General features: G+C 35.8%; 1 protein-coding gene across 1 annotated transcript; it reads right to left on the bottom strand.

Annotated features, from left to right (window-relative positions):
- Nucleotides 1–101: 101 nt before the first annotated feature.
- LOC132551422 (integrator complex subunit 1-like) lies at nt 102–27,485 on the bottom strand. Its single transcript, XM_060215561.1, has 46 exons — nt 27,455–27,485; nt 25,578–25,871; nt 25,001–25,197; nt 24,700–24,837; nt 24,315–24,468; nt 23,995–24,103; nt 23,626–23,812; nt 23,255–23,400; nt 22,663–22,804; nt 22,360–22,542; nt 22,020–22,113; nt 21,586–21,709; nt 21,290–21,367; nt 20,986–21,143; nt 20,140–20,236; nt 18,709–18,800; nt 18,108–18,168; nt 17,845–17,920; nt 17,552–17,676; nt 16,950–17,079; nt 16,643–16,813; nt 16,009–16,158; nt 15,618–15,770; nt 15,330–15,434; nt 14,618–14,785; nt 14,173–14,287; nt 13,679–13,837; nt 12,770–13,009; nt 12,453–12,571; nt 12,105–12,167; nt 11,458–11,514; nt 11,169–11,252; nt 9,899–10,046; nt 9,059–9,206; nt 8,399–8,698; nt 7,886–7,973; nt 6,757–6,974; nt 6,481–6,607; nt 6,004–6,137; nt 5,571–5,763; nt 3,575–3,699; nt 2,588–2,784; nt 2,107–2,177; nt 1,586–1,677; nt 1,311–1,420; nt 102–961 (listed from the first exon to the last, which is right to left on the bottom strand). The coding sequence occupies exons 1-46, from the start codon at nt 27,483–27,485 to the stop codon at nt 825–827; spliced, it is 6,288 nt and encodes a 2,095-aa protein (XP_060071544.1). The 3' UTR covers nt 102–824.

The raw sequence follows: 27,485 nt of genomic DNA, 5'->3' as shown, positions 1-27,485 counted from the left end.
TATTGATCACAATACATTTTGTAAATCCTATCTTACCTTCAGTTATGAGATATTGACAGGATATAGTTAATTATCATGTAAATACAATTTCAAGATGAAAATGAATTATTTAATATCAATTTATTCATTAATGTAGACTTAATGACAAAATATTTCATGCATTACATGCACTTGTTCTTCATAGCACTTTTCAACTGAATTTCTTTTGACAAATTTCTTCATATAAAAATATAGAATTTTTATATTTAAGTAACTTTCAGACTATGTCAAAGAAAGCAGTAGTGCCCACAAATCCATAGCAGACTTCTCTGTTGTATAGTATAGACATTGTTTATGGTAAAAAAAGCATTTCCAATAGACTCGGTCATGATTAGTGTTCAAAATGTTTTCTGTTTCAAAATATTTTATTAATACAAAAACAAATTGCATTAATAGGATCGGACAGCAGGCATAAGCCTATATAAGTCCTCTCCGTTCAAAATGTCAAGATTTGTATCCAAAATGCCACATCTGTTCCAGGTTGTAAAGTTAGAACTTTATCTTGATACAATATTTGACAAAACAGACGAAGTGTGGATTCCATATGTGCCCAGTATTGAGGATGGGAATGGTTCCTAGACTGAGTAACTACACATCAGCAAGTCTTGCCCATAAACATCTTCCCAAAATCGGATCTAACAACTGACTCTTGAACTTGCTTGTGTGATGACAAGTGTTGTCACCAGAATAGGATGAAACATTTGTATCTTTTTAGAGATGAATGTCATTCTCAAAACAAGCACTGTAGGTCAATTGTCTGTTGGCAATGAGCATCTTTCCATACATCAACTATCTAACTTGTTGACCACTAAGGTTGTCTCCAGGTTAAGGGTTTGCAAAGCCTCTATGATGTAAGTACTGGTCTCTATTGATGTAGTGGTGCCCACCAGGAAAGCCTTCTGTAGCAGCACATCTGCATGGTCTGTGGGGAGATGTTAAAGATTTGTATTACTTCTGAAAGGTGGATTATACAATTCACGCTTGCTGCTAGAAAAATGATCCCACCTGTATTAAGATTTTAATCACATGTTCAGCACCTAAAGTAATTATATGTTTACAGTCTATTTTCGCTCTGATGATTGATTTGAGAGTTCACTTCCTTTTTAAAATGTCCTTAAATTGATTTTGATGTAGTAGTGAATATTCAGTTTATCTTTGACTTACAGTTTTAGTTGAACTCTGTAGAAAGCTGATTTTATTTTTTTTCTTAGCTTAAAATTTGAACTTCAATAATACAAACCAGACACTGTGAAAATACAACTAAAACTCACCTTGACAAAGGACACAGAACTCTGGCAGATTTTTTAGAGCACTTGTGATGATGTCAGAATGATCACTGTCCAAACACTGGAGAAAGCTGCCGAGGAACTGTACAGCAGACCTTTACATAAAAAAGTTTTCAACACTCAATGAATGTACAGTAACAATAAATCTGTAAATTATAACCATAATATATAACTTACTTAAAATCAGACCAAACAGAGATTCTGTAACTCTTTTGTTTCATTAAGATTTTTTTTATACAAGGATTATTTGGAAGGCTCACCTTGGTACTTGGCGGGCATATCTCATGATCAGTGAGTAGCATGTGTTTCTGATCTTGTCATTCAGGTCTAACAGCAACTTCTTCAGATCTCCCTGTAACCAGTGTTCAATATACAATAATACAAACACAACAAAGTGTGCACTTTACAAAACCCAATATTTACTTGGTTTCCAGTAAACATGTTTATAACCATTTTTCATGGTCAGCAGCCTTACAAATGTAAAAATGTAAAACCCAGTCTATTACTGAAGCCAGGTCTTAGTCAGTCCATACATGTATGTGATTTACTGCTATTATAATTATAGAAATAAACACTTAATAAGTTATCCAAATTATTCATTATAATTAAGTGTACAAGGGGTTCTCAACAGCATCATTCCTGTACACTAGACAGACATTGATAATAACTTGTACATTTAACCTTTATTTTCCATACAAATAAACAAATTATTAGGGCAATTAATGTTTCTGAGCTAACAAATCAGTAAAAAGGAATGTCTATAAAAACTGTAATTTCATACCAGAAAGTGTTCTAAGATATCCACTTTCCTCTTTGAAGTTTCATCCAGATCTTGCAAAACATCCAGAATATCTTAAAAGATCAAACATATACAAAATGAAAGTTTCCTGAATATCATATCAATCTTCATTTGTGTAGCATTATAGGTTCTATTTCTGTCAGAAGAGAAGTGTAACAACAATATGAACTGTAAGCTTTCCAAGTTTGTAACATCAGTTTGTTATGATAAAAGTGATGCCCTTACTGCAGCCCACAAACAAATTGGTTCCAAGTAGTTTGCATTGCAATACCATCCCATAGCAATATACAAAATGTATATTATACTCGTGCAAAATATTATAATAACAAACCATTTCGGCAATGATATGCTAATTAAACATAACAAAAACATTGAATGTTACATCAAACACTTTTACACCAGAGGCAAATCTGTTGTAAAACCAAAATAAAATCACAGCATACTTCAGATGTTGGTAACATACTTGAGGAGTCTGTGGTATTTTGCAGTCTCTGTAGGTATGGAGCAATTTGTCCAACAGTCCAGGGTGAGGTTGGGCGTGCTAGCCCCAGTGTTACATCACCTTGGTGAGGAGAGTCACTCTCTGTCTGTCTGGGCAAGGTTAATCCTGCCAGCAGGGATTTCAGGGTGGGCATATCTGGGTAGACCATGGCAAGGTTACTGCAAACAAACATATTTAAAACCATGTTAAAGTTACTGGAAACAAACATATTGAAGACCATAGCAAAGTTACTGGATACAAACATATTGAAGACCATAGCAAAGTTACTTGAAACAAATATATTGAAGACCATGGGAAAGTTACTGGATACAAACATATTGAAGACTATGACAAAGTTACTGGATAAAATACAAACACTAGGACCCTTTCGCAAAAGCAGTGGAACCAAGGCAAGTACAGATCAGGACAGAGGGTTCAGTTTGAGGGGTTCATCCTTACACGTCCATAAGTAACGGGTTAAATTCAATTATTTGATAATCATGAATTTCTAAATAAAGCAGGGTTGGTGAATGCATATATTGCCAGAAATGTTACATTACATGTATTATGTGCAGGTTAAGATGGACACCCCTTAATGTCTTCTTATCTTAACACCCCTTCATGTAGGCCTACCTTGACATCCCTCTATGTAGGTCTACCTAAACATTCCCTCATGCAGTCTTAACTAAACACTTACGTGTAGTCCTACCTGGGCACCCCTTCATGCCTTCTTATCTTAACACCCCCACATGTAGTGTTACCTAAACATCACTACATGTAGTCTTACCTAAACATCACTACATGTATTCTTACCTGAACACCCCCACATGTAGTGTTACCTAAACATCACTACATGTAATCTTACCTGAACACCCCCACATGTAGTCTTACCTAAACATCACTACATGTATTCTTACCTGAACACCCCCACAGGTAGTCTTACCTAAACACCACTACTTGTATTCTTACCTGAACACCCCAACATGTGGTTGAAGGACATTAATTGAATGTTGGGGCTCACACATCATGTAGTTTTGAAGGTATCTGACAAATTTGGCAACAATAGGAGCCAATATCCTCTCCATACCATGACACTGAAACAAATTGTACAGTAAAAGTTAGGTATCACACAGTGAATGACTGGTCATTAAAACAGTTTCTATTTAAACCATAAATATATTGATATTAAGAAAATGATACATTGTCTTATTTAACATTAAGATGTACATTGGAACATTATCATTTTCATCATTCCTATCACAAATACAGGCTGACTTTAGTTGTTTGAATTAGCAGTTTTTCTACTAAACTTTTTTTCCTGCATTCACATGACTATAAGATTCTTTGGTGTGTGTGAGATGTACACAGTAGTAACAGATGGTAACACCTGAAAACTTAGTTTTAGGTTTTCTTTAATCTAACATTTAATCCACAAGGTTTAAAATTCTATATCTTTACCGCAGAGGCAAGTTGACACCTTTCTTCCAGACCTGTCATTTATTAAATATTACTGTGGCTACTGACCTATAAAAGTGACATGTAGGACCCCAGGATGTCACTGTACCTACTGACCTGTAAAAGTGACATGTAAGACCCCAGGATGTCACTGTGACTACTGACCTGTAGTAGTGACATGTAAGACTCTAGGATGTCACTGTGACTACTGACCTGTAGTAGTGACATGTAAGACTCTAGGATGTCACTGTGACTACTGACCTGTAAAAGTGACATGTAAGACCCCAGGATGTCACTGTGACTACTGACCTGTAAAAGTGACATGTAAGACTCTAGGATGTCACTGTGACTACTGACCTGTAAAAGTGACATGTAAGACCCCAGGATGTCACTGTGACTACTGACCTGTAAAAGTGACATGTAAGACTCCAGGATGTCACTGTGACTACTGACCTGTAAAAGTGACATGTAAGACTCTAGGATGTCACTGTGACTACTGACCTGTAAAAGTGACATGTAAGACTCTAGGATGTCACTGTGACTACTGACCTGTAAAAGTGACATGTAAGACTCTAGGATGTCACTGTGACTACTGACCTGTAGTAGTGACATGTAAGACTCTAGGATGTCACTGTGACTACTGACCTGTAGTAGTGACATGTAAGACACTGTACCTACTGGATGTCACTGTGACTACTGACCTGTAAAAGTGACATGTAAGACTCTAGGATGTCACTGTGACTACTGACCTGTAAAAGTGACATGTAAGACTCTAGGATGTCACTGTGACTACTGACCTGTAGTAGTGACATGTAAGACTCTAGGATGTCACTGTGACTACTGACCTGTAAAAGTGACATGTAGGACCCCAGGATGTCACTGTAACTACTGACATGTAAAAGCATGTAGGATGTCACTGTGACTACTGACCTGTAGTAAAGTGACATGTAAGACCCCAGGATGTCACTGTGACTACTGACCTGTACTGTAGTGACATGTAAGACTCTAGGATGTCACTGTGACTACTGACCTGTAGTAGTGACATGTAAGACTCTAGGATGTCACTGTGACTACTGACCTGTAGTAGTGACATGTAAGACTCTAGGATGTCACTGTGACTACTGACCTGTAGTAGTGACATGTAAGACTCTAGGATGTCACTGTGACTACTGACCTGTAAAAGTGACATGTAGGACCCCAGGATGTCACTGTAACTACTGACCTGTAAAAGTGACATGTAAGACTCCAGGATGTCACTGTGACTGCTGACCTGTAAAAGTGACATGTAAGACTCTAGGATGTCACTGTGACTACTGACCTGTAGTAGTGACATGTAAGACTCTAGGATGTCACTGTGACTACTGACCTGTAAAAGTGACATGTAAGACTCCAGGATGTCACTGTGACTGCTGACCTGTAAAAGTGACATGTAAGACTCTAGGATGTCACTGTACCTACTGACCTGTAGTAGTGACATGTAAGACTCCAGGATGTCACTGTGACTACTGACCTGTAAAAGTGACATGTAAGACTCTAGGATGTCACTGTGACTGGCTGTGTAATCCCGTCTGAACACCAATGGCTGCATTGCCTCCATCAACCCCAGGATGTGTGTGAAAAGCTGTAGATAGTTATGGTGACGTAGCTGGCCTATTTTAAACTGTGTTTTACCCTTGAGTAGGGCACTCATCATAGGCAACTGACTGTTAAAACAATGAAAATATCTCAATTCAAAATATTGTTTACAAAATAAAGTAGCCATGACTTCAAAAATGTTTATTGCTCAACCGATTTTGCAAAAAGTAAAGCTCAGCAGCTGTCAGTAAAATTCAATAGGCTTAAACAATCAATTCATTGCACACTCCTTTCTTTATTTGCCAGTTGTTATATTTCATATTGGTTAAAAGTCATATCTGATCTAAAGGTTTAACAAGAAAGTTTACCGTAACATCAGTAGAGGGTGTTGTGAGGCTAATTTACGACATGCTATATTTGCATCATGCATCCTTTCCTCATTCCTTCGGCCATGGCCAGCGTGTCCCAAGCTTGTCAGCAGACGGAATGATATCAGGTCAACCTGTTAAGTAAACAAGAATTTCATCAAATGTTTTCTTTTTTCTTTGATGGATTTAAGAAAATCTTTTTTGAAAAATATTATGACCATGCACATCACAAATTAACCAAAAAATGTTGTACAATTTCTCCTTGCAATAACTCCTTGTAAGAAAACTGTAATGATTCTTAACTTTTCTACCAGCATACCACAGATTGCATATGGGTACTAAAAGACTGTCCATGGCCTTTGACTTTCTGTGACTAGAAAGTAACCTTGCACCCCTATATCATGCACAATATTGCATGTTGTGTACTGTGAAGCAGAGGATAAGTCTGATCTGATGAACACTATTTGGTCAGCTTACCTGGATGGCGGTTTCCTGTGAGAGACACTTGTCAGAAAGAGAAGTCGAAATATCAGGAGACCAGGATAGAAGGCGAGGACACTGAGCATATAACTCCACCAACACTTTCTGATATATACTCTTGTTTCTACAAAATCACCATCAGTAATAAAAACATTACGAAAATCTATTCACACCATCGGTAATACTGTAATTTTATACTCCACCAACAAAAATATTTTGATTAAATAAGAAATCTACAAACTATTCTATCTTAACCACTTCAGGCATTCCTACCTGTTTTCAGCCAGTGCATCCTGAGCTTGCTTTGCCACAAACTTGATGTTACTCTCCTCATTGTTTGTACAAGTGACTATTAGCTCTACCCTGCTGGAGAGTGGTACGCCCTTGTGGTCCTTGTGTGACTCATTGGTTACTGCCTCCTCCACTGTATAGTTGAGGATTGTTTCCAACTGGCTTTGACTCAGACTCAGTACATTCTCTACTGGCTGTTTCTGTTAATATTTATATATATCTGATATATATCTTTTTATCAAAATCTGTGGAGTAATTTACTCACAAATTACAGGCAACATTGTCCCTGAAATTTCTAAAATTTCAGAGGGCGATCTATTAACAGAGTATGATTTTGAAACACTAGCTAGAATCTGGAGTCAAAAATAAAGACAACACTGAAAATTTCAGGTCCATTATGCAAGGAAGACCCTCTATCCAGAATAGCATGGAGTTTGCTTGCAATAATTGATATACTAACATAGACATACATAATTAGCAATCTGTGGCCTGGAAATTCAACATAAACAACATATCAATTACTAGTTTAAAGGTATTGTCTATCCCTTACATTAAATGTCATTAAATTACAGATAATATAACAATTTTTTTTGTAATGATAGTCATTCAAATACTTTACAAATACGAAGTTTGTGAAGTGAAATGTTCCTTATTTACCGAGCTGTTACAGCTAGTATGATATATGTCTGTTGTTAAAGACAATCAAACCCTGGTATGCAAAATCCTAACACATCTTTACCTTATTTACAGAGATGTTACAGCTATAATGTATATGTCTATTGTTAAAGACAATCAAACCCTGGTATGTAAAATCCTAACACATACCTTATTTACCGAGCTATTACAGCTAGTATAATATATATATGTCTATTGTTAAAGACAATCAGACCCTGGTATGTAAAATCCTAACACACCTTTACCATATTTACCGAGCTGTTACAGCTAGTATGATATATATATGTCTGTTGTTAAAAGACAATCAAACCCTGGTATGTAAAATCCTAACACATCTTTACCTTATTTACCGAGCTGTTACAGCTAGTATGATATATATATGTCTGTTGTTAAAGACAATCAAACCCTGATATGTAAAATCCCACCACATCTTTACCTTAGATATCTTCTGTTCTCTACCTTGCCATATTTTAGGTATCTGCAAACATGCCCATAGAAAGTCTAACACGGTGGTTGGACAAAAACTGGAAAACAAAATAAAAATATTTTAACTACCTAAAGATTTGATGGAAAAATATAAACAAAGATATGTTTTAAAGTACTGAATTCTGAAATTCTTCCACAAGTGATACTTTTTATGAAACAACATTAACCCAACAATGGTCTTTGTTAGCAAATGTGTCAGACAATGTGTTTTTTTGCCATATAACTGGTGATTGTTTTAATAACAAATCACCCTCAACAGCCAATTTTGCACCTTGGTGATTAAAAGTCATTAACATGGATCTTGTATCAAAAACAATTTTATCATTACACAATATCAAAACCTGAATCAGACATTTGTTAACAGTTTTTAAAAACAGTCAACTTAAATCCAAGGTAGCCCCATTTTAACTGTTGAACTAAGGTTGCCTCAATGTACCTGTGGGCAAATCTAGAGCCATTTTACCTGTTGGAGGGAGACTTCTGTAGTAGTGTGTTGATGGAGCGGTGTAGAGCAGACCAGCTGCTCTGGTGTGTGAGGAGGGCCAGGAGATAAGCCTGATTACTATAGGTACGACCAGACTGATTTCCTGATGCAGGACTTTCATTTGTGGTATTTTCCATACAGGCTTTGTCCCTTTTCTGGCTTTTGTGTGGAGAGAACATGAGCTTGTGTTGAAGGTCAGGTGCCAGGGCCACTAATTCTGGGTCCAGGAGCTCTAACCAGTCTAACAGAAGGGTATGCATGGAGGTCTCTGCTTCTGACCTGGAGGAAGAGGCGTTTATAGCTTAACCTACACATAACTAGAGTAAAAAGCTCCTTCAATTCCAGATGTTTTATGGCTAAGGTTAATCAATGCATGGATATTTGTATATATGAAATTGAAACAAACAAGAAAAGTGTGTGATTTATAGACATAAGGTACAGACAAGTGAAATTAATATTTACTAATCTACACTCTAATTATGTATCCAACTAACAAATCAAAATGTCAAAACATTGCGGTATTTGTAGACAGCAATTAATGGCAAGAATATGCGGACAAAGCAAATTATTAAACTTGTGCATTCTTTATCAAAGGAGCCAACAAGTAAATATAAAGTTAGAGAAATAATATACAGCTACCTGTCTTCAGATTCTGTCTGTATCATTGTCTGGCACACACTGCTGACCACCTCACTGGACTTCTGGTTGGTCATTGCTGACCTCATACAGGTTGTCAAGCGTGACTCAAGATGACCTTCATCAAGCTTTGACCTCTTCTTTACTAAATCTGAGTAACACAACCATCATATTCTGTTTACATAATATCAAACCTCCTCATAGGTTAATCCTACAGCCCAGATTATATTCAGGTCTGAACCAGTCAGTCAAGTTAGAATTTAAAATCCTTCACAGACCAAAATAATCCCACAGCCCAGATTATATTCAGGTCTGAACCAGTCAATCAAGTTAGAATTTAAAATCCTTCACAGACCAAAATAATCCCACAGCCCAGATTATATTCAGGTCTGAACCAGTCAATCAAGTTAGAATTTAAAATCCTTCACAGACCAAAATAATCCCACAGCCCAGATTATATTCAGGTCTGAACCAGTCAATCAAGTTAGAATTTGCTGATAAGAAGTTGCTTATATTTAAAACCCCTTCCAGACCAAAATAATCTCACAGCCAATATTATATTTGGGTTCAAACTGGTTAATCAAGTCAGAATTAAGTGTTAATAAGTGACTCTGAATTACATTCCAAATCCCTCACAGGCCAAAATAATCCTACAGATCAGGGTACAAGTCAGAATTTATCGAAAGCATGTTACTAACATATTAATCTCCTCAAAGACAAAAATAATCCCGATGTCCAAGTTACAATTACAAGTTAAAATTCACTGACTTTACTGTACTTCTGACACTGAGACAATTAGACAGACATGATGTCATCTATTATTGACACAGGGTGTGATATTACCATTGAGGTTCAGAGAAGGTGTAGATTTTGCCACAGGATTGGAGTGGAGAAGGAAGTGTTTTACCACAGACATAGCAGGTGATGAGATGGTCTGATCTGCAGCACTAAGAACCATCATCAGCTGTTGGAGGGAGTCTCGACTTCCACACTGCAATACCATATAAAGTGTCTATAAATCTTCATCAGTAAACCCTAAAGTAATCTCATAAAAGCATGACAGTCAGGTTACTGTAATCAGGGTACTGAGATAACCCGATACACAAATTCAAACAATTTCACAATATAAAATCAACATTGCATTACATTTTCTTCCTATATGAAATTGAAGAGATATGATTATAACACCACATGAAACGATAATGGTGTAGTGTTTAAGATATAATCTTTTCAAATCAATGTTTCTAATCACACAGGTAAGTTTATCGTGCTCTAAACATTGCATGACTCAGCAATATTCAAGACTATTCATGGAATGAACTGGTGATCACAAAACCTTAACTAGAATAAATAGCTAGGACAGGCCCAGAAAACTGACCAAATAGCTAGGACAGGCCCAGAACACTGACCAAATAGCTAGGACAGGCCCAGAACACTGACCAAATAGCTAGGACAGGCCCAGAACACTGACCAAATAGCTAGGACAGGCCCAGAACACTGACCAAATAGCTAGGACAGGCCCAGAACACTGACCAAATAGCTAAGACAGGCCCAGAACACTGACCAAATAGCTAGGACAGGCCCAGAACACTGACCAAATAGCTAAGACAGGCCCAGAACACTGACCAAATAGCTAGGACAGGCCCAGAACACTGACCAAATAGCTAGGACAGGCCCAGAACACTAACCAAATAGCTAGGACAGGCCAGAACACTGACCAAATAGCTAGGATGGGCCCAGAACACTGACCAAATAGCTAGGACAGGCCAGAACACTGACCAAATAGCTAGGACGGGCCAGAACACTGACCAAATAGCTAGGACAGGCCCAGAACACTGACCAAATAGCTAGGATGGGCCCAGAACACTGACCAAATAACTAGGATTGGCCCAGAACACTGACCAAATAACAAGGAAGGGCCCAGAACACTGACCAAATAACTAGGAAGGTCCCAGAACACTGACCAAATAACTAGGAAGGTCCCAGAACACTGACCAAATAACTAGGAAGGTCCCAGAACACTCACCAAATAACTAGGAAGGTCCCAGAACACTGACTAAATAACTAGAAACTTTGGTCACATTAATTAACAGATCATGGTTTTTATTTTTACCTTACTGGCCACCAAAGATTTCAGCAATGGACACGCCTTCACATGGCTACAAAACTTGTCTCGGAATATGTTGTTTCTCACATTCTACAAAATCAAGGACAACATTAATAAGTGAGGCAAGTAGAGTACACAATGATATCATCTATTTCAGATATTTATTTCAAATTGTTATTAAACAAAATACCAGTAGACTTCCTGTCTCACTTCATTTAAAAGTTTAATAAGAAATTATCTAATTCTATGTGAATGAATATTTTTGTTGACAAATAAAAATAAAATAATACCTTACCTCATACAGGACTTCCATGACAAGTTGTGATATTTCTGGTTTTCTTGAAGTTATACCCTATAAGGAAATTTTTATTAGCAAACAAGCAAAGTACTTGAAATATAATGCCTGTATCCTAATAAAAATGATGATATTGTTATCATCACAATGAAAATACTGTGATGTGTCTGTACCATTCACATGTCGCTGCGTTAAGTATGACAGAATATCTCCATCACAGAATAATAAAAACCTGTTTAGTATATTCATAATATATAAAAGGGGAATAACTCTCTGAAAAGGTGGGGGGATGCAAAGTCACTTCAAGGGGCACATCTCTATATTGTACCAGCCATTCCCACAAACTTTCAAAATGATCTGTTGAAAATTGAGCAAATGTATAGCTGGACAAAGTTAAGGGAAGTATAACAATATATTTATGAAGAACAGTTTACCTGCTGTTTTCTATACTTATGTGACATGTTCATAGTTTCATATTATTTCTGGCAGCCGATCATAAAAACATCCTCCTGTCAACTATATGTTGACTGAACACTGACTTTTATGACTACTCTACAGAAATGCAGACATTTCTTGTGAACATATGGTCACACCCATGTGCTTTGAATGAACCCTTGGAAATGCCAAGATGTACCCTTGGAACTTACCGTGACAAGTTTGTGAAACTGTTGGTCTGTTTCTTGGTCTCTCTTACCATCTGCAGAAAACACCTACAACACAAAATACAAAATATATTATTCATACATTGATGTTCATAGATTTACTGGGCAGATACCTCACAGTAAATTTCAAAATCAAATATTTTCTTCCTCATTCCTGACAAAGTATCTATATCATTACCAGACCATAAGATAATCGTTGTCCAACATTTACAATCAAGACAGGTGCCAATTTATCATATTACAAAGTCCTTGTAAAAACGTTTAAAACCCTCTCTCTACATACAGCTGTCCCAACCTCTGATGTCAATGTCTTACTGCAGTGTTGACAAATACCTGTACAATCACATTCGTGATCTCTGTCTTCTGGAACATTTGTGTCTGTTGTGCAGCTCTAGGTTTCCATAAGCTGTCCTCTGTAGATTCTGCAGGCTTCATTTCAGCATCCTCAACTTCTGTCAAATAAATTAAATATCAACATTTAACACTGACTTAAAAAGACTGATTGTGTAAGTGTGTAAATGTTTCCATATAAGGTCTGACATATTGTCAAGTGACTGTCTGCCGTAGTGTTTAAATGTATTTCTGAATGTTGACAGCATGATCTGCAATAATAATTACAGAGACATTAAATACATGCAGATAAGTTTCACCTTTAACAGGAGCTTGGGTTGTAAGCAGTTTGCGGAACATGTTTCCTCCCTGGGCACCTCTCATATGCTGGATATCTATGAGTTGGGCCATGTAAGCCTTGTCCTCTACTGCCTGCTCCAGTATGCTGGGATCCATGGCCAAGCCGTCAAGACAGTGGAGGAGGCGACCCATGCTGGCCACTGGGATTCCAAAGGACTGGACAAACAGCAGCAGCTGGTTTGCCTCAATATCTTGAAGGGCTGTACAAGACAGGATAGGGAGGGTCAGAACACAAATGATAATTGTAGAACAAACAACAACATAGTAAGTCAATTTTCCTTTTTTTTGTTTATTTTTTGTTTAAATGTCTAAATTTGGGTAATGCAAGATATGCTTATAAATAAACGGGTGGTATAGATTATGCAGAAGTGAGTGTGTGATGGTGTGTGTGTGAAATGGTGTGTATAGGGGTATGTGCTGTTATATAGGAAAGTGTGAATAAAGGCATGGGTAATTTTTGTTTTGAATATATATATTAAATAAAAAATCTTTGAATTTGTTTTTAAATTATAAAAAAAAGTCAAAATTCCAGTGATTGAAATATCATTAACAACTCCTTCTGTCCATGTTTATTTCTTATACTCAATCCATTAATATACAGGTACCTAAACATATTCCACTCTACAAAGATAATATGAATTTGTATCTACCAAACCTTAGCTGTATCTACCAACCTCACTCATATCTACCAAATCTTCCCTGTATCTACCAAACCTTACCGTATCTACCAAACCATACATCTATCTACTTTATATTACCTGTATCTACCAAACATTGTGACTACCAAATCTCATCTGTATCTATCTAAATTTACCTGTATTTACCAACACTACTTGTATCTAACTTTCCCTGTACCTTCCAAACATTACCTGTGTCTACCAATCTGGTCACATGGGATCTAATCATACGTAGTTTCAGCCAGTCTGGCAGTAGTAGAGCTTCCTCTGAGGTGTCTAGAAGGAATGCTGAGGGTGGTTGTCCTTCTGCAGGGAACCAGGTATCTAGTAAATCCTGGTACTCCTTTTCTCCTGTTAATAAGTAAACTTGACTGTAGGGGCGTTAGAGAACATTCATGCTCAACAATATTGATATCTTAATAACAATCTTTATGTCATGCAATTAAATACCTCATATTTTCATGTTAATAGGAAAAAACACAAATTTAAGGTTATCTTTGATTCATATTATATCATTTTTTTTCTACATTGTAAAGCTTGGATCGACCTGACAATTATTTACAACGATTAAATGATTCAAAACAGACATTGTAGCTATATAGCTTTAACATTTACTGATGATTCAGGATATTTTCTGTAAAGCCAATAATCTATTCTCCATTACACCAAGTATGATCTGTACTCACCACCCTTGGGTGACCCGTACGTCAGCAGTATTATCATTGCATGAACCACAAGGACGTGCATCGTAGCAGAGTCACCTCCCTTCCATTGTAGAATAATCTGGTCCTGAATGTTAGACTGAAACAAACAAGTGAGGATGTAACATTTCATTGTTTAATTCTACAATGCCATATTAATGTCTCCAATTATAAATTGTTTCTAAGGAGAAAGGAAAGTTTAAACATATATGATTATGACATAGATCAATTGACTTTTAATATCATTGAGATGTGAGCCTCGGTACAATGCTACTTGACCTTTCGAGGAAATCTTGACTTGTTTGTACCAATATCTAAGCTTTTTTGTTGGTCATCTCGGTATATATTGCAGACATTATTAGTCTAAAAACCAATGACTGTGAAATACAAAATATAAAAAGACCTTGATCCATATAAATGCTGGTCTTACCCATGAATAAGCTTCCTTGTCTGGCTCCTTGGCCTTGCGTAGATAATTGGTATACAGGTCTATGAGTGCCTTCAGTGTCACATGAGACAACTCACTGCAAGGCTGGTTCTCCACTGGTAGTATGTGGTTGATGACTGTGGTACGCTCCACTATCAGCTGTGCCATGTCCTACAAGTACAAATGGTTTCCCTCCAAAGAAATATTCTACAGTCATTTAATAAAAGATATTTTCTAGACAAAGCATAGGAACCAAAATCTTACTAGACCCTTCCAAAGAGACACTCAACACAAGAAATCAAGTTATACAGAATCTCTAGCAGGCTCCTGTTACAATGCAGTAATCAGGAGAATGAGCTTCAATGAGATTCCCAAAAGTGTGATGTATTGATAGCCAGTTTGCCCCCTATGCTTCACATCACTAACACATTACATCTTCTTACAAAATCAAATCATAAAAACCCAACAGAAAATACAATTAGTTACCTTAAAGTCACTGTACATGCATACTGTGCCAAAGCTGATAGTTGGTGCTATGATATACTATATTAAACAAGAACATAGGCAAAATATGTATTTTGGTAGTCTTAATATTTACTTTCCACATCCAACATATGAACAGCTGGGAATATGATGCATTGTGTAAATAATGTAACTGAAATGAAGCTTGATTATTATCACTTTGTTGTTATAGGGATTCTGTGAAGCTACATACCAAAGCAAGGTCGTCCAGTTCATGTAGACTCTGGTCCATGGCTTGCTGAGACAGGTAGATGATACAGGCACTGATGAGGCCTGGCTCTGTCTCTATCTGGCAGGCCTGCAGACAATATAGAAACTCCTTATCTTAAAAGTACATATTCTCTAAAAGAAAATGTTTACAGATTGGCATCACAAGATTACAATTCTTCATATCAAAATAAAAAAAATTATTACAATAATTTGATCTTTAAGTTTCTCCTATATGACAGGACTATGTGTTCATTGTGTCAACAATTTATACCTGTCTGAGAGCGGCGCAGATCTGTGGTTTGATCTGGGGGAATATTGCCAGTGTGGGTAGGTGTTCCAGAAGCCAGCTGTGGCCCCACCCACTCTCTGTCTCCATAGCTTCATCCTCAGAAGTGTCCTTTACTGATATCAACATAGACAGTCCCTGAACAAACATAAAACTTCAACTGCCTCATCTTTATACAGAACAATAAAACACCATTACAAATAATATTACAGATCATCTACAAGCAAAATGAAGTGTTTCATATATGTCTATATTTGTTTGTGAGGCAAGCTTTTGCAGAGCATACAAAATAAACCTACCTATTTGTATTTAGCCTTTTCATGTAAGACAAACATGCAGTGTAACACTTGTGTAACCAGGTGTCAGTAAAACCTACCTGTATAGCCAGGTGCCGGTTGGAGGCCTGTGTGGATGACAGTCGTCTGAGGAAGTAGTCCAGGACTTGGGTCACAGCAGTTAAATCGGGTGGGTCAGCATGAACAATGGAGCGGAGGTAACTAACAAGCTCTGCACGTTTCTTCACTTTCTGTATAGGAATGATAACACTTTACCATGTAAATATTATACAACATGTTGTGGGACCTGATAATAAAATTGTGGGAAGTGTAATGTTTAGAATAACATGAATTATTTATTCAAATTATTTTCGTCTCTACAACAGAATTTAAAAGTAATTCATCATTAGTAGACTTGGTGTGGGCACATTTCAGACTACATATAATATATTACAGCATATAATAATGGCTATTAATTATGTCAATTATCTACATTAAGAAACGGTGAGGTTGGATGAGTAAATATCACCTCCTAGGAAAGGTGAAGTTAAACAGGTGGATATCATTCTTTAAGAACGGTGTGGTTGAATTAGTAAATATTACTCTTTGTTAATAATGAGGATAGAAGGGTTAAAACCACCTTCAAAGAAAAACAAAGATGTTAGATGTACTATGGTAAGATTTGATCATTGTGAAAGTAAAATTTTACACGATCAGTTCAAAAGATGGTTTCACCTGTTTCTTCCTGTGTTTCTCCAGTTGTTTACTGTCCTCTTCTTGAGAAGTAGGGATACCAGTTACATCGTGAAGGAGAAATTCACACAGACATTGGACTGGCAGGACCTCAAGTGATCCCTCACTGGCTTCCACTAATTCTGCTAGCCACGGCATAGACTGGGAAGCACCCTACAAAACAATATCACAGCTACAGGCACTATAAAATTATAATCAGATATAGTACACAATGTGTAGACAAGGATTCACTTTTCATACCTTGATCTTTTGGAGCTAATTTGACAGACAATCAATATCTGGTGCTCACCTGTCTCTGAATAATATCCAACAGAAAGTCTGGTTTGCGACTCCGACACAACATCTGTCCGATGTGAATACTTTCATTAAGGATCCTGACTTGCTCTAACATGGCTGCTGGTGGCTGGCGTGCCACTCCACTAAAAACATATCAATCACTGTTATAGCAGATCTGTGGTCAAAGCTGACAAACACAGACAAGTTTTTACACAGGATGACAAGAGTGAAATCCTAAACAATAAATTAGCAAGGTCAAAGCTATACATGTACTTGATTATTGATTCGTAAGCATTTTTTCTTCCTTTATTAAAGTTTTGTTCTGAGGGTAGGTGAGGAAATAAGTTTAAATGATTAAAACAACAAAGAAAACAAATTACATCAAGATTCTTAATTTCTTTTCTCGGTGTTCAACTTTGTTCCATAAACATGTGTCTATAAGTGGGTGTTAAAATCTCATATCATAAGGGCCTGGATTTTTTCCTAATCATTTAATTTTTACAACATTTTGGGAAGAAAATTCATCAACAGAAATAAATCTGATTGGGAATGGATCTCATATTCAGCCCAACAGAACTTCCTAAAAAAGCCCTGAAGGGTCACCAGACCGAATACCTGGGTTTCATGGCAGTCAGTTGAGTGACCAGTAAACTGTTGGTCTCTGTGATAGTAACTTTACTAGTAGCAGCAGCTAGGTGGCTCTCAAACTCAAGGATTTCTTGTTTCTCTTGTTCAGACACCTAGAAAAATGTAAACTTGACATAAAAAAATTCAACTCATGTAAACAATCTCTCCATTGTTTTCATCAATACTGATCTCTTTGTAAACATTTATACTGTCTGTATTTGAAAACAAGATGAAATATCTAAGCATCATATGTCACATTGACAGTTTTCACTATCTCTTACCTGTTTTTCCTGATTCTTGATATCCTCAATTTCACGTTCATCTGAAGCTGTAGTAGGAGGTGGGAACTTGTAATTTCTGTAAAAACATGGCAAAATTTTTTTTAAATGTTGATATACCATATGGATAATGATAAAGAACTATTTTTAGGGTTTAAGAGTGAGACATTCTTAATGGTAAGTATGACCCCAACACTAGTCTGAATACAAAATTTTATCCACAGTATAAAACAAATTTCAATATGGTTACTTGTCGAGTACAGTACCTTGTCATTACCATCTCCATTAGACACTTGAGTGTAGGGTAATTCTCCCAGGCCGTGATACCTGAAGCAAAAGTAATCATCCGATCTACTGTCAGTGCCTTCACTTTATTGGGAAAATTTAGCACTCAATCATAATGTTAATATTGTTTTCTATTGTGTATGTTGTGAGTATAACAATTTATCAACACTAATACTATAAAATCATGCTTAGAAATAAAAGATAACAATAAGTAAGACAAATCTATCAAACACAATATAGTGATCACCCTATAGCAGCCAAAATAGGCTCAATTTCGAAGATTTATCAAGGCTTAGTAGGGTTTTTTTTGTAATGCTGATTTCATTGACTTAAAAAAAAAATCATCAAATCTTAAAAGGATTTTCATAATATGACAAGCATATTATTTTGATAGCAAATATTGATATAAAGCATATCACATTCTGAAGTGCAAGTCAAAGGATAAATCAACAAAGAGCAAATATACGTGTTTCATGGGCTATAGGCAATATTTGACAGGGTAAAATTTCCATGGTGTACTATTAATTTTTAGGATACACAATGAATATCAGCAGTAAATTCAAACAAATTCAATCAACTTACCAAATGTATGAGGATTAAAAGCAGACAAGATGAGGAGTATATTCCAGGATTTCCAGTAGAGGTTGGAGATAGCCAATGTAGGGGGACTGTATCTGTATAACATCAAACAACGGTATCATAGGGGTTAATCCAGGTACAGGTAGTATCCATTTACTTGTTGTATAGTGTTTAATGATTGAAGAAATAGAAATGAAACAGCAGACAGACTGAATCTAACAGACAGATAAACAAAGAGATGTTTGTTATAACCAAGTAACAAAAAAAATTTCCAAACTCAAATTTTTTGTACACAAAGTCAAAACAATGTGTAAGAAAGGGACAAAATTTCAGTTGATAACCCTTGGGCTCCAAAAACAGGCAAGTACAAAAAGTTTGGTGAATATATTTGACTGACAATGAACACATCATTTAAAGACATAATTTTAGTATATAAAATGATGTAATGGCAATATTCATATATACCAAAGCATCAGACATCATCTTGGTCATTAACGTGACCTTCAGAAAATACACCAGTATACCAAAGGTAAAGTGGAAAAGTAACAGAAACAATGGGACATAGATAAACCAGGGCCTAGTTTATGTGATATTGTTTTCTGCAGAGGTATAACTGAATGTATCATTAAGAAAGAGATTCTCCTTAGAATATTTATATCTATCCTCTTCCTACAGAGGCTGTCTTAACTAAAGTGTTTAAGCAGAGCTAAATCAGTAAGAGATACATCAATATAATGTATGTGTTTATCCTTTAGATAGAGATTGGTCTGTAGAAAGACTGTACTCACTCTTTAGACAGAGAAATGTCTGTACTTGATCTTTCAGTAGAGGTATGTCTGTAGAATGTCTGTACTCACCTTTCAGGTTCTGATATGCCAGTAGGATGTCTGTACTCACCTTTCAGGTTCTGATATGCCAGTAGGATGTCTGTACTCACCTTTCAGGTTCTGATATGCCAGTAGGATGTCTGTACTCACCTTTCAGGTTCTGATATGCCAGTAGGATGTCTGTACTCACCTTTCAGGTTCTGATATGCCAGTAGGATGTCTGTAATTACCCTCTAGGTAGAGATTTTCTTGCAGAATGTTTGTACTCATCATTTAGGTACATTTATGTCTATAGAAAGTCTGTACTAGCCTTGTTTGTAGAGATTTTTCCTTAGGACGTCTGTACTCACCTTGTAGGTAGAGATTTGTCTTTAGGATGTCTGTACTCACCTTATAGGTAGAGATTTGTCTTTAGGACGTCTGTACTCACCTTGGAGGTAGAGATTTGTCTTTAGGACGTCTGTACTCCCCTTGTAGGTAGAGATTTGTCTTTAGGATGTCTGTACTCACCTTGGAGGTAGACATTTGTCTGTACTCACCCTTTTGTTGCAGATATATGCCTGTATGGACATCTATAGTCATCCTTTTGGATGATGTGTATACTCACCCTTTAGGTAGAGATATGTCTGTAGGATGTCTATATGAACACAAATTGAGTAGAGCATCCACTAACTCTAGTCTTTCCATCTGTAGCACCTTTTCACCTGTGGTACATAAGACAATAGATTTTGCCTTATCATATATGTGAAAGTTTTCATATCAATTGTGACCCTTACAGATTGACCTCAAATTAGCATTTCAAATAAGTTCTGTTAGCTATCACTTGGATTTATCAAAGCACTGTGACCATTACAAGATCCATGTACAGACAACAGATTGCATCAGAAGAATTGACAGTACCTATTAACCCTCTTTGATTTTATGTGTTTTTACAATAATAGAGAGTAGTAGTTGAAAGGTGCTTTTCACATGTGTGTCTTTTGTATAATCTTTGAGATTGCAGGTATGAGACATTGCCGGAATGCTCTTAGTTTCTGAAATTTGTTGTAACCTGCATGTCATGTTTCATTTCATTCAAATAGTGGCACAGTCAAGAATGACATGTACTTGATGTTCATTTGAAATTACCAATTTTTTAAAATTATGGAGCTTGTGGTCCTCCTCATCTAGGTTTTAACATTTCTTTCAACCAATTTTTATTTTCCTCAGTTTTATCCTAGGTTTCAAAATTCAGGCCCTTAGTATCACTGACAAGTCTTAGAAGGAGGAAACAGCTGTATGATGCAGTTTCATTCATTATATGTTTCTACTGTATTCAATTCTAAATTTGTATTGAAAGATACTATTCTGTCTTTTTGTTTAATCTTTAAACTCAGCTATACCTACTTACTATTTTAGCATAGCTATTATTAATTCTATAACAGTTGATATACCTAAATAGATATGTAATTACCATCACAGCTGAGGCTAGCTGCTCGTTTCACTAGCTGGTCCACCAGTTCCACAGCATCTGGGGGATTGATGGGAATATCTGGGGACAGACCTATAACCAGAATTCTCATGAGGGTGTCCTCAAGGACGGGTGATTCTGATGCAATCCTCAGTAGAGACCTGTGGTAGAGCAATAGAGTAATATAGACACACTATCATGATATAACACAACCAGAAATTCTGTATACTTTTATAGCTCTATTCAAAGATGTATTTCAAAGTTTTTAGAATTTAGAATAAATACAAACAAGGACTTATGTACAAACCCTCTCTCTCCTTCTGATGGCCAGTTATCTTTGCTGTAGTAATGCTCAGGACTTTCCAAGAACAGCACTTTGTGTAGACTACAAACACAAGGTGAATACTTTGAAAACACAAATATGAAAATAAGTTCTAACAGAATAAATTTCAGGTACAATTTTCTTATTCAACAAGAAAACAAGACAAGTAAAGATTTGGTCATTAAATTAATTTGGCTCTGAGACATTTTAAATGTAAACACAAATGCTTTGAAAACATATCCAAAAACATAACTATTTCTGAGGTAAATCGGGATACAAACCAGTGAATGTACTGTTCAGGTTTGAGCTCCACAACGTATTTTGATACAATAGTATGCATCCACCATACAGCATCTCGTTGTATCATTGCTGTCTGCTGGCGATATTTGTGAAGAACTTCTGAATCTGAAATTTATATCACTTAATGAGGTATATTTCCAATAGGGTTTTTATGAAGACTGAGATTTTGACATACCAACAATAAAACAGTGAGTTAATATTACTAATGAATATTGAAAGACAGCCATACTGCAAAAAATTTAGTATTTTGTAGAGTATTGCTGAAATTTTTTCTAAAATATGAACAGGGCAAGCATTTATCTTACATCACAATTTGATTGACAAAATATTGGTGTTTTGATTTTGAGAAAGAAATATTTTGAAATTCAGAAAAGAATAATAAACAAACCTATTGATGAGACTGAACAAGCCTTACCTTGTTTATCTCCCTTGGCCTCTCGTACAGATGGTGTGATTCCTATTAGGATGGTGACAGCTACCATGTCCGCAACAGACAGAATGTAACGTTCCTAAAACATATTGGTATAGGACTCTACACTCTCCCTTATCAAGATAGAACACATTACACACAAAAGATCCTGTGAACATAGTGCTATAGAAACACATCAAAGATACTAAGCACATCAAATTGTTACAAGATATGCCCATCCCAAAACCAACTGTAACTTGTGGTATAACAAGAGAAGTGTAGTAGCATAGTTAAAAGGAAAGTTTTGATAACAGAACTTTAAAACAAAAACAATGAAAGGAAATACCCTTAATGCACTGTCCATTTCTGTGAACTTGGAATCTGTCCGTTCCTGCATTAAGTTCAAGCAAAATGATGACAATTTGAGATCCTGTTTCAGTGTGCGAGCTATTTCCCGGAATAAGGCCCGAAGTGCACGGAGGTAATCCTCCTTGTTGGATAACAGATCCTGGAATATTTCTGCCAATACCTAAACAGGAAGAAAGTCATTGAGGTTTCTAAAAATTCATTTAACATAACAAAGTTCAGAGTATTCATAATAACATCAGAATATCCTTAGCTAGACAGGACTAACAAACACTAAACAAACCTTGGTAGCTTGTGCAGATGATGTTTGGAACATCACACTGATCAATGCCATATTGTTGGGATTTCTGGCATTTGACAGCTCATTGTAGATGGTGTGTGTAAGCATCATCCGTAGGTTCTCTTGATGCTGTGGGATCAACTCCCTGAAACAGCCACAACTTAATCTCTTACCCAGTTATCTCACGAATGACCTTCTCTTCATTACTGCAAAATCTACTACAGAACCGAAGTTAAATGTCAGAGAGGTGAGATTATGACAGCCATATTATAAGAGATGAATAAGAAAAATCAGGTTGGTCAGATATCAATTCATAAAGTGGGTTGTACAAGGGAAGCTGAAACAATCTCACAGAGGTCCTGTGATAGAAAACAAAAGAATCTAAAATCAGGACTTTTACATGTATTTGTTGCAACATATAGGAGAAGAAAAGCTCACTAATTGAATAATCTTCACTTCTACCTCATAAAAATTGAATTCATACATAAGCAGCAAACAAGATATAGCAATTGTCTTTGAGTGTAGAGAGTTAGTGATGTAAATCACACATCCAATGTCTTATTTGTCTGATAAATATGTGGAAACAGCAACCTACCTGATACAGGTGAGGAAATGGTTAAGAAGTGGTTTAGTTTTCATCCTGATCTTGACAAGTTGTGAGAGAACCTCAATGTCGTTCTGGTCATACTGGTTACAGTTCATACACAGGGACATCAACAGATCCTGGGCAGATCGTGTTAACTACAGGACAAAAAATGCACATCATCAAAAAAAAGTTGTAAATATTTACTTTTTTCAGTTAAAATATTTCCTTAAGAAGTTGAATCAAAGGTTAAAAAGTTACATGTCTCTTGTCATCAGGCAAAAATTACAAGAGTTTCTGATAACAGATTCATTTTTTTTGTTCTTTTTTAGATATCCTTCTTAATACCTGTAACTGCAATTAATGCAGAATACAGCAAGTACCTTAGGGTTCTGCAGCCACATCTCTAGCCGTTGTGAGGCCTGGAGTCGCACCTGACTATACCCACAAGTGGCAGTCATCAAGCGAATAACATTACGGGATGATGTGTCCATTGTCTGACGACGACTCAACTGCTCACGAATAATATCCATCACATAGGACTCAATACTATCCTGTTGGTAGGGGTATCTGTAATATGTCAATATAACATGTAACTCAATAATAGATAACCACAATAAATCACAAGAAATAAAGGGGGAACTTTGTGTCCAATTACTTGAAAGTAGGGAAATTTAATTTGCTTTCATAATACATTTTATACTACTGAACAATTTCACTTCATCCGTCTTTTTAAATCAAACAAATCATACCTAGGAAAAACGTTGACCTCATCATCTCCAATACTGCTGAGTTTATCCTCTAAACTATCTGATGTTTTCGACACATCATCATCATCCAGAAAAGACACCACTGGACTTGCTGTAGACAAGACACTGAGTATTAGAACCATAAACAATTCAAAAATACAAACCTAGCAGGAAGTCTTATGATTTTTACAATATTAACAATTTTATCTAAATTAAATGTCAGATGTTTTCCATGAGTGCATTATCATATCAGACAGAAGTTTGTTTCTAGTTAGCAATGTGATATGTTTGTATTACTTCTATGAGCTTGTAGCTGTGCTTACCTGAGCCAGATTGAGTGCCAGACATATCTACTGACAGAGAAAGTGACTTGGAAGGTAACTTTGTATTGAATGCTGTGATAATATTGTCAACAAAACTCTTACAGTCTGATCGATCTACCCACACTCGCTCTCCCAAGGAATCTTCAACAAAAACCTACAACAAAGTCCCAGTATTGTCAGTATGCAATCAGTCAATTCATTAATATTTTATACACAAGGATTTCATTCACGTAGTATAATGTATAATAGCACACACTTCCCTATAAATATATATATGTATAAATATATGTTCTGTATATGTTGATATACTTTACTTATTATTGAAATAGCTACAAATGAATAGTTTATATATGTAATCAAGACATTTGAAACATACAAAACTTACCTTCACAAAGTCATCTGGCCAGTTTTCCTCCTCTGTGAATGCTGCCATCAGCACATTGCAGGCAAAAACAGACACAAGTACATTGCCTTTGGCTTTGAAGTTTAGTGACAATTCTCTTTTCAGCAGACTACAGAAAGCCTATAATAAATCATAAATATTTCACAACTCCAAGTACTGATCATAATATACTCAACATCAAACAATTATTCATCATCTGTTAATTTTATCAAAAAAAGCATTACTTCATGCAATGATATTATAAATAGGATAAACAACACTTGTTTCATTACTTTAAACTGACCTGAATAATGAGCTCACTGTTGAAAAGGCTGGAATGGGTTCTGGCCAATGACATTAGAGTTAGGTACACTACAGAGTCTGGTTTGGAGCGGTTGGCTCTAAGATTTTTTATTGCTCCCAGAAACAGCCCCTCTAGTTTCTCATCATTACACGTGTCCTCTGCATCTAGCACCTCTTCCATCAACATGAGTGGATCAACTAGAAGAAATGTAATATCATGTACAAGTAGGTAAAAAAAGTCTATCTCAAATGTACAATTGACATAATAAATACTTACCGATACCATACAATTCAGCATGTACAGAGATAAGTATTTGCTTTAGCTACTCTCAACCACTAAACATTTCAACAGTTATAGACATGCTTTTTTCCTTTATACCATATGTGACAAGTTTTTATAGTAAACTTAAAATAAAAGCTATTTCATCCAAATATACTTGGTCGCAAACAAGCATTACTCAACTTTGAAACAAATCTAAATTCTTAAAATGAAATTTAAGCTATAGTAAGTTCATATATAACAATATGATAATGAAATATTATGGTCTATTCAGTATTCTTCAATATCATAACCTTACTGTCAATTGCAACTTCATCCAGCTGAGAACTTGTGTTAGGAGCTGGTGAACTTCGTCTGTCTGCATCAGATGACCGTCCTAAGGGTGTAAATGTTTGTCCTTGTATAATTTTTGGCCGTTTGGCTATACCAGAGATGGATGATGGAGGTGCCTCTCTTTTCCTTTCTGATGAAGATGGCAGGAGTTTTTTTGATGACACTTGTGAAGGAACACCGCGAGAAACATCTAAATCGGAGGCAGAGGATGATTTGGACTTCCCAAGAGCAATAAAATCTCCTGGGGGTGCAATGTGCACTAAAAAAGAAAAAGAAAATGTCTACTTAAACCACTGTCATAGTCCAAAATGATTTAGTACATTGTTAATGTAATGATTTAAATTAAACCATGATGTCCCATATATCATGCAACAGTGTTTTTCTTGTCTGTAAAACTGGATGTCATAAATGACCCCATTTCCAATGTATTTAAGTATTCTTTATCCTAAATGAACTTTGAATTCCCAATTGTGATGATTGTGTGAAACTTAAAAAAAATACATAAAGTAGATATGAAAAAATGGAAGTCAAATGTCAGAATTGGTGTGTACCACATGTTAAGCTGGAATTTATACTGCATTTCAAGTTTGGTAAGGATTAGACAGTTAATGTCATGTAAATCTGTTATACAATTCATATGTAACCATTTTCCCAATTAAGTAAATTGATAGTTAGTTTTTCCCAAATACACAGAAAAAACACTGCAAAATAAAAAAGGAGAAAATCTTTAGGTCATTTTGGTAGACAATTTTGATATACATTATATTCCAAAGATATATCAAACAGGAATCGGCAATCTGATCTTTAGTCTTCTATAACCATGTCAAATAAGTATACCTTATTTGTAGATATGGTTATATAATGAATATAGTGAAAAGTGTATTTCAATTTTTTGTAACAAAAATACAAATATATGCCTATTTAAATGATATCATAAAATTACATGAATCAAATACAAAATTAATCAGCTTGTAAATGTCATTAATTTAGAAAGGAGTGAGAGTTTCATATAGTATACTGTGATCTTTCTGCTGTAAAAAGCAGAAATGTGCATTTTGTTTTAAAAATGTCATTTGTTAAAAGCAATAATTTGTCAAAATAGCACATTCAAGGACTTAGATATAGCTTTAACAAGTTTGTGGCACAACCAATTTGAAAATTGTTCAGCTTTATATTGATTGATTTTGTGCAAAAAAAATGCATATATTTTTGAAGAAAAGTATATAAACACTGTTAAAGAAATTCTAGTTAGCTCGAATTCCTTTCCTGTAGTTTTACAAAGAGATATAGACAGATGCAGTCAGAACTTGGATAATTTGGAACAAATAACAGAAAACATTATCTGATTTAACTAATACAGAGAAGAGGATTTAAAACGTTCAAATATTGAAATGGATACACGTGATTTATTATATATATCGTATGCGATTTTCCATGTTTAATGCATTCTTCTGACTGAGCAGTGACATTTAAAAAACGGTTTTACTTTTGTGGTTTTATTTTTGTGTTGTTATTGTGATTTAAAATTAAAGGTTTGGATGCAATTATGGACAAATACCACGTTTATCGCAAGGTTAAAGTAATAATATGTACTGAATAGTCAACGGACGCATAGCACTATTATACGTCAAGGAATAATCTAGCTTATATTTCAGTGATACTCCTTGGGCCGAGTCGACTCGGACTCCTTGTCGTGTGAACCATAACAAACAAATATAAGTAGGTTTGAACCACAAATATATACTTTTCACACAAGCATTGCTGGATTATAGTGTATATGACAGTAAATTGAAACATTGGTTTCGGATTAAATTAATACAGGATTAAAAATCGTTTAAAAACCTTTTGCCTTTGCCGGCCTTTTCGCAGCCAT

Source organism: Ylistrum balloti, unplaced genomic scaffold (assembly GCF_031769215.1).
Source record: "Ylistrum balloti isolate Yb309-2 unplaced genomic scaffold, AGI_CSIRO_Ybal_v1 Utg370196, whole genome shotgun sequence".
NCBI lineage: Eukaryota > Metazoa > Mollusca > Bivalvia > Pectinida > Pectinidae > Ylistrum > Ylistrum balloti.
The sequence above is the reverse complement of the archived record's forward strand: the minus strand, read 5'-3'. Positions and strand labels throughout refer to the sequence as shown.